The sequence below is a fragment of the Oncorhynchus mykiss genome, chromosome 7, assembly GCF_013265735.2.
Source record: "Oncorhynchus mykiss isolate Arlee chromosome 7, USDA_OmykA_1.1, whole genome shotgun sequence".
Taxonomy (NCBI): domain Eukaryota; kingdom Metazoa; phylum Chordata; class Actinopteri; order Salmoniformes; family Salmonidae; genus Oncorhynchus; species Oncorhynchus mykiss.
In genome coordinates this window covers 18,135,847-18,143,340 of record NC_048571.1, presented here as the reverse complement: position 1 = coordinate 18,143,340, position 7,494 = coordinate 18,135,847, and the positions used below count along the sequence as shown (strand labels likewise).

At 46.8% G+C, this 7,494-nt stretch overlaps 1 protein-coding gene across 3 annotated transcripts in view; it reads left to right on the top strand.

The window, feature by feature from the left end:
• Window positions 1-7,494, top strand: part of LOC110527425 (sodium-driven chloride bicarbonate exchanger) — a 40,055-nt gene that overhangs the window by 20,662 nt on the left and 11,899 nt on the right. For all 3 annotated transcript variants that reach the window (XM_036982851.1, XM_036982852.1, XM_036982853.1), the window contains 11 exons: window positions 494-649; window positions 1,779-1,920; window positions 2,004-2,164; window positions 2,357-2,545; window positions 3,345-3,433; window positions 3,881-4,038; window positions 4,225-4,312; window positions 4,443-4,589; window positions 4,991-5,085; window positions 6,454-6,628; window positions 6,980-7,113. In XM_036982851.1, coding sequence (XP_036838746.1) covers window positions 494-649; window positions 1,779-1,920; window positions 2,004-2,164; window positions 2,357-2,545; window positions 3,345-3,433; window positions 3,881-4,038; window positions 4,225-4,312; window positions 4,443-4,589; window positions 4,991-5,085; window positions 6,454-6,628; window positions 6,980-7,113 — 1,534 coding nt within the window. The remainder of the gene's footprint in view (window positions 1-493; window positions 650-1,778; window positions 1,921-2,003; window positions 2,165-2,356; window positions 2,546-3,344; window positions 3,434-3,880; window positions 4,039-4,224; window positions 4,313-4,442; window positions 4,590-4,990; window positions 5,086-6,453; window positions 6,629-6,979; window positions 7,114-7,494) is intronic.

The following is a 7,494-nucleotide window of genomic DNA, read 5'->3' as shown; positions in this document are numbered from 1 at the left end:
ATGACAGAGAGATGAGTGGCCAGGGTCTTGTCCATGTCACCATGTGCACCCCAGCTCTCCCAGAGTTGGTTTGAGACCTATAGGGCAGGCCATTTTGGTTGTTCTAGCTCAGCACTGGAGTCAGGATAGATTATGCTCACCATGGCAGAGAGAGAGAGTAAGGAACAGGGAAGAGAGTGTGGCATATAATGAGGGAGAGAGAAAGATGGAGGGGGGGGGTTGTGAGGACGAGAGAGAGTGCGAAAGGGTGTGTTATCATTGCAGTGCTTCAGTATTTCATTTCCAGCTGATACTAAATTGTCAATTATCTTGTATGAATCTGGCCCAAGTGATTTTTTTTTCTTCCATCAGGACCCTGCGTCTTAACGAATGCATCACATTTTAAAAGTACATTTTAGTAAATGCACTTATTGTAGACCCTGCGGTTGGAGGCCCTACATTTCTGGGGTTATAGTGATTGTAGTTTGATGCCACATTTTCATCGTGTCCCCAGGCCACCGGACTCTTTACATTGGGGTCCACGTTCCCCTGGGGAGGAAGTCCCACCGACGTCACCGTCACCATGGCGGCCACAACAAAAACAGCAGGAAGAGATCCAAAGAGAGGGAATCTGGGGTGGACGGCGATGGCAGAGAATCACCCTCCCACAGTAAGTCTATGGGGGGAGTGTGCTGCAAAGAAGGTTCCCTGTGAAAATGTGACCAAACAACACTCTTTGAAAAAAGGGTTCCAAAAGGGTTCTTCAGCTGTCCTCATAGGAAAACCCTTTTTTGGTTACATGTAAAACCCTTTTTGGTTCCGTGTAGAACCACTTTGGGTTCCATGCAGAACCCTCTGTGGAAAGGGTTCCACATGGAACCCAAACCGGTTCTATTTGGAACCAACAAGGGTTTTACCTGAAACCAACAAGGATTTTACCTGGAACCAAAAGTTTTTTTTACCTGGAACCAAAAGGGTTTTTACCTGGAACCAACAAGGGTTCATCCAACAAAAAAAATCTGCGTGAACTGTAAGTCTATGGGGGCAGTGTACTGACAAAATGTTCCCTGTGAAAATGTGTGACTTGTCATTTGTTCTTGTTTCTCTGTCATTGACACTAGCCAGGTTCCAGATATCTGTGTGCTCTTGCCAACTATCATTAATGAGCCAAAAGAGAACAGAAGATGTGATCCTGATTCAATAACGCAATGGTTATGCAAATATTGGGTTCTGCAAATATACAAGGGTTATGCAAATATTGGAACACTATCGCTTTGGACCACAAATAAAAAAAAATCTCAAGTTGCTAAGCAACTGTTATTTGTCTGTCCTGACAAATAGTTGCTAGCTCATGTCAAATTTCTTAAACTAAATCGGTGACCCCGTACAAAATTTGTCTGCATAATGAACGTTGAGATTGCCGCGAGGCCAGACCGTTGGCAAGAGTGCAGATCAGACTGGCACCCAGGCTACATTGATTGGCGTCTCTTCACACCACTTCTCTGCACTCCTCTCTCGCTCGCTCTCTCTTTCTCTCTTTTTTATCCCTTTCTTTCTTTCTCTCTCTCTCTTTCTCTCTCACTCTCTTTCTCTCGCTATCTGTCTCGCTATCTGTCTCTCTCTCTCTCTCTCTCTCTCTCGCGCTTTCTCGCTCTCTCTCTCTCTCTCTCTCTCTCTTTCTCTCTCTCTCTCTCTTTCTCTCTCCACCCTCTCTCTCTTTCTCATTTTCCACCCTCTCTCTTTCCCCCCCCTCCACATCCCCAACTCTCTCCTCCTCCTCCTCCACTACCCCTCTACAGCAGACACTCCTGCCCAGAGGGTGCAGTTCCTGCTGGGCACTGAGGATGGTGACGAGGAGCACATATCTCACGCCCTCTTCACTGAGCTGGATGAGATCTGCCTGAGAGAGGGCGAGGATGCAGAGTGGAAGGAGACCGCCAGGTAACCAATCGCACAACCCGCTCCAGCTCCACAGCCAATCAGGTGTCCGTTTCTGGCTTATGCGTATCTGTTTGTGTGTGTAGGTGGCTGAAGTTTGAGGAGGACGTGGAGGATGGAGGCGAGCGTTGGAGCAAGCCCTACGTGGCCACCCTGTCTCTTCATAGCCTGTTTGAGCTGAGGAGCTGCATCCTCAACGGCACCGTGCTGCTGGACATGAGGGCCAACTCACTGGAGGAGATCGCCGGTACGTAGAGTGGTGCTGGAGTGGAGGGTGGCCAGAAGGTTGCCGGTTCAAATCCGAGTGTCGACAGGGAAAATCTGGCGGGAGTGAGTCTGCAACTGGAGAGATAGTTAGAATATCAGGTGCCAACTACTGCCGTTGTGCTCTTGAGCAAGGCAGTCAACCCCTAACCAATCTATGTGTGTGTTCTCTCAGATATGGTCTTGGACCAGCATGAGGTGTCGGGCGCAGTGGGGGAGGACGTGAGGAGGAGGATCCGTGAGGCGCTCCTGAAGCAGCACCACCACCAGAACCACAAGAAGCTGGCTAACCGCATCCCCATCGTACGCTCCTTCGCCGACATCGGCAAGAAGCATTCCGAGCCCCACTCTATGGACAAGAATGGTGAGCTAACCAACCAACCAACTAACCAACCAATCACACACCAACCAACCAACCAATCACACACCAACCAACCAACCAATCACACACCAACCAACCAACCAATCACACACCAACCAACCAACCAACCAACCAATCACACACCAACCAACCAACCAATCACACACCAACCAACCAACCAATCACACACCAACCAACCAACCAACCAACCAATCACACACCAACCAACCAACCAATCACACACCAACCAACCAACCAACCAACCAATCACACACCAACCAATCACACACACACACACCAACCAACCATTCACACACCAACCAACCAATCACACACCAACCAATCACAGTATTGTGGCTTTTCTGATTGTTGTGCTGTATTGTCTCTGTGTTACTTGCTGTGTTGTCTGATTTAATATCTCAACTACGATCTACATTCTCTCCTTTTGTGTCTGTGAGTGTGTGTGAGTGTGTGTCTGTGAGTGTGTGTGTGTGTCCACTTCATTACCTCCTGTTTATCCATTAATAACCTCCATGTGTTTTCTCTAACCTCTTGGGCAGTACCAAACCTTCAAAAGTAGAATAGTACTACTTCAAATTCAACTTAGAAAGTGCAATCGTTTTGATCACAAAGACTATCGTCAAGGCCTCATTCCTTCATTAATCTAGGTAGGATTAATCAATTGATGAATTTCATCTAGATTATAGTGTTACACTGAAGGCCTTAATCTGAATACTGTGCAGGATGTTGCCCAGTGAGAGTGACTAACAGGCTGGCTCTCTCCTGTCCTGATGTCTCCCAGGTCAGACTGTCTCTCCCCAGTCCCAGCCAGCCACCACAGAGGGCAAGGAACATGTCAGCCGGGAGAACAGCCATGTGGACTTCAGCAAGTTAAGGCCCCACTCATCTAGCCTGGTCGCACCATATTTCTATGTTCTGTATAGCCAACTCCTATGGTTGTTGTAATATCAAGATTGGCTACCAGGTCACCCAAAAGTTTCCACTAAGCACAATGCTACTTTTCATCGACATACAGTACATTAGCAAGTAGCTACATTACTGTGACTATGCTAACCACCAGTTAGTATGTGTTAGACCAGTGCATTTACTATGCTGTGTGACCGACTCAAAGTGTTTAGCCATTTCTCTGTAGCTCAGTGAATAATAAACCCACTGATTCTAGTCACAACCCAGTATCTAGCCAAACATCTGCTGTAGCCTATATATGACAGATTTCTCAGTGGGCCTATCCATGATCCCCTGGCCTTCATTTCAGTCCACCCTATTTAGCATATTTTCCTATCTCCTATTAGCTAAATAGGATTATCATGTCTGTAGATTGACCTCCACTTCATGAAGAAGATTCCCCCCGGTGCAGAGGCATCCAACGTCCTGGTGGGGGAGCTAGAGTTCCTGGAGCAGCCCGTGGTGGCCTTTGTCCGTCTGTGTCCCGCCGTGCTGCTCAACGGCCTGGCTGAGGTCCCCATCACCACCAGGTGAGACACGCACACTTTCATTTTATTATAATATTGTTGTTTAATGATGATTGCGGTTAATACTATGAATTTTATTTGTTCGTAACTAAATTGGGACTGGTGTTTTTGCATTGGGTAAGTTCCTGAGTGGATGCACTCTATTCAGGTAAAACTATGGTTAAAACCTTCTTCTGTGTTCTCCCTCAGGTTCCTGTTCATTCTGCTGGGGCCTCTGGGAAAAGGTCCACAGTACCATGAGATTGGCCGATCCATCGCAACTCTGATGACAGACGAGGTAAGTAGCCTCGTTGCAGTAGTCCTGTGTGTACTTTTCCCTGCGTGGCCTTTGGTTATGTTAGCCAAGTTTAATAACAGCTCATGATGACACATACAGGTTAAACCCATTCCCTCTCTGCTCCTCCCAGGTGTTCCATGACGTGGCGTATAAAGCCAAGGACAGGAACGACCTGGTGGCCGGCATCGATGAGTTCCTGGACCAGGTGACTGTGTTGCCACCTGGGGAGTGGGACCCCTCCATCAGGATAGAGCCGCCCAAAAACGTGCCCTCTCAGGTGAGCCTCTTCCTGGTGGTGTCTATAACAACACCCCTAACCAGAGACTTATTTTGAGATGCTCTGACCCTGTGCCATCATCTGTTAGTTTGCTTCCAACTGCATCACTGGCTAAACCCAATCTGAATTGTGCTCGGATTTAACGGCTGGTGTACCCCAAGGACGTGTTCTAATTCCCTCCGAATCAATTTGTTTTGTTTTTCTATTATCAGCTGTTTTTGGTACGTGCCAGGTGGCTTGTCCTTAAAAAAATCAGCTCTGTGTTGTTGGAAGGAAGGTTTTGCCTGACAGGCTATTTTAGGCCAATTCCTACTAGTGGAGAAAATAAATTATATAGCTATTTTTGGCAAATAAATATTTATTTTCCATCTGACCTCTGAACTCTACTCTTTACCACACAGGAAAAGCGCAAGGTCCCTCCTCTACCCAACGGAGATCTGGGAGAAGCAGAGGAACCTGGTGGCCATGGAGGCCCAGAGCTACAGCGCACAGGAAGGTAGGTTTGAGTGTGTGTGTGTGTGTGGTGGTTGTGAGTTGAAGGGAAGTGGTGTGTGTGTTTGGGCTGAGATTAGGCCGGCAAGCACTGTGAGTGTGATCTACAGCACTGTGGACCGTCTTTGTCTTTCAGTCCCCTGTTTGTCTCCTCTCCGGCTCTCACTGTCCCCAGCAGTACATCTAGCCACCCTTTAAAAAAAACACACATCCTTATTGTTCTCTCTCATTCCTCAAGCTCTGCGTTCCTAAAAATAGCTGTGATTGATTCAGTGTGATACATGCATTTGGAATCATCCATGCGTAATTTCCGACATAAGACCAGCATCACTTATTAAAATGTGCCTCGACGACCCTGCCGAAAACACTTTAGCTATTTTGGTAACACTTCATTGTACAATTTGTGTACGTTAACTAAGGGCCGATTTGAATCTTTTATTTAGCTATTATTAGTTCGCCATGTAATCATGTCCACTTATAATACGAGCACTGTGCAGTTTGCATTAACTAAGTGCTGACCTGAATCTGTTTTATAGGCGATAATTAGTTCAATAGTTAATAGCCTACAGCATTCGCTCATAAGCATTTTGATCCTGTAAATAAAGTGTTGCCTAATCTCTGAAAATACCTAATAAATACTTAACAGTGCAAAATAATGTATGAAATCATGAAGTATTAGTATCTTCTTAGCAGTAGCTTATGAGTACTGACGGACACTCACAATACAGTGTTACAACTTTATTAACAATACTTTATTGTAGGTGTCATGTGTTTTGGGTTTCTACAGTAGTGTAGTAGAGTGTATCTAGTGCGAGGAGGAAGCTGCAGTAGTGTGATACAGTATATTTAGAGGGAGGCAGTAGGCTATGTGCAGCTGTAGTAAGTGGATACTGTATGTCGTGGGTTTTGAAGTGATGTAGTTGTAAGGGATGCTCCCTGCTACAGTAGGTCTCTGAGGAACTCATCCTGACGTGTACAGTAGATTGGCCTGCAGCCCAGTTCTGCTGTGAGCTATGATCTCCCGGAGGGCCAACAGCGTAGCATCCATCCCCGCACGGTTGAAATACCACTCAAAGTCACGCCCCCCCCCGTTACCCCGGCAACCGCCTCTGGCTAGGACGCCATGTGCTTCCTCTACCATCAGGATGTTTCCTCTCTCCTCCTAGTGTGTGGGAATGTGTTTAAAAAAAATAAACATTTAAAAACACACTATGGTGCATACACTTCCATTGAAACGGAAAAATGAAAGGGAAAACAGATTTGACTCCTTTTTACTTCATATGGTATTTGATGCTGGTTCACTAAGGTGGTGTGGTGTGGTGTGTGTGTGTGTGTGCACGTGTACATGCGCTAATGTGTGTGTCATGTCCAGGTTCTTTGGAGGGTTCTTCATGGACATCAAGCGCAAGGCGCCCCACTACCTGTCTGACTACACGGACGCTTTGAGCCTGCAGTGTCTGGCCTCCTTCCTTTTCCTCTACTGTGCCTGCATGTCTCCTGTCATCACCTTCGGCGGACTGCTGGGGGAAGCCACCGAGGGACGCATAGTAAGACACACCGCTCATACCACATGACACGCGTTGGCTTTGCTGCGTTAACAACATGTTGTCACGAACGGCAGGAGAACAGACTTTCTGAAGGCCTTACTTCATGTGTTTGTTGGTTTTTGGATTTCTGATGGAGTTCTGCACAACAATAAAGCACTTTCATATTCACACGTTAGGTAAGCACGATGGTGTCCCGATGAAGCTGAACTAAACGGATAGCTAGGTTTTGGTTGCCGTATCCCCTAGTAGATCCCCGACTTCAACAAATAAAGACTGCTATGCAGTTATTATGAAAGTGCTATGTAACCTGTGGTCCATTAACCCATTACTGTCACTTCCCCTTTTGGCCAGAGTGCAATTGAGTCGCTGTTCGGAGCCTCCATGACGGGGATAGCCTACTCCCTGTTCGCTGGGCAGCCTCTCACCATCCTAGGCAGCACAGGCCCTGTTCTAGTGTTTGAGAAGATTCTCTTCAAGTTCTGCAAGTGAGTTTGCCCCATTTCAGATACGTTGTCACGTTGTCTCAGGTGTTCTCATCACTGTGACGTGGCTACAGTACGTTGTTCCTGGCATTCAGGAAGACTTTAAGTATACGGGTTTTTCTAAGGCTGTCAGTGTTTGTGCGTGTGTGTCACTCGTGTGAAAATTGGTGACAACCTCGGCCCAAGAAGAAATGTCCTTTTGGGCTAATGGTTAAGACGTTGGTCTTCCGAGTGGGAGATGGAGGTTCGCGTCCCACCAGTTACACGTGTGTGTGTTTGTCAACAGGTACTATGACTATGGCTATATATGCGAACAGATCTGGAACCAGGCTAATTTGAAATATATTGGCAGACAGTGTTTGGTACAATGTCTGTAGCACTGTA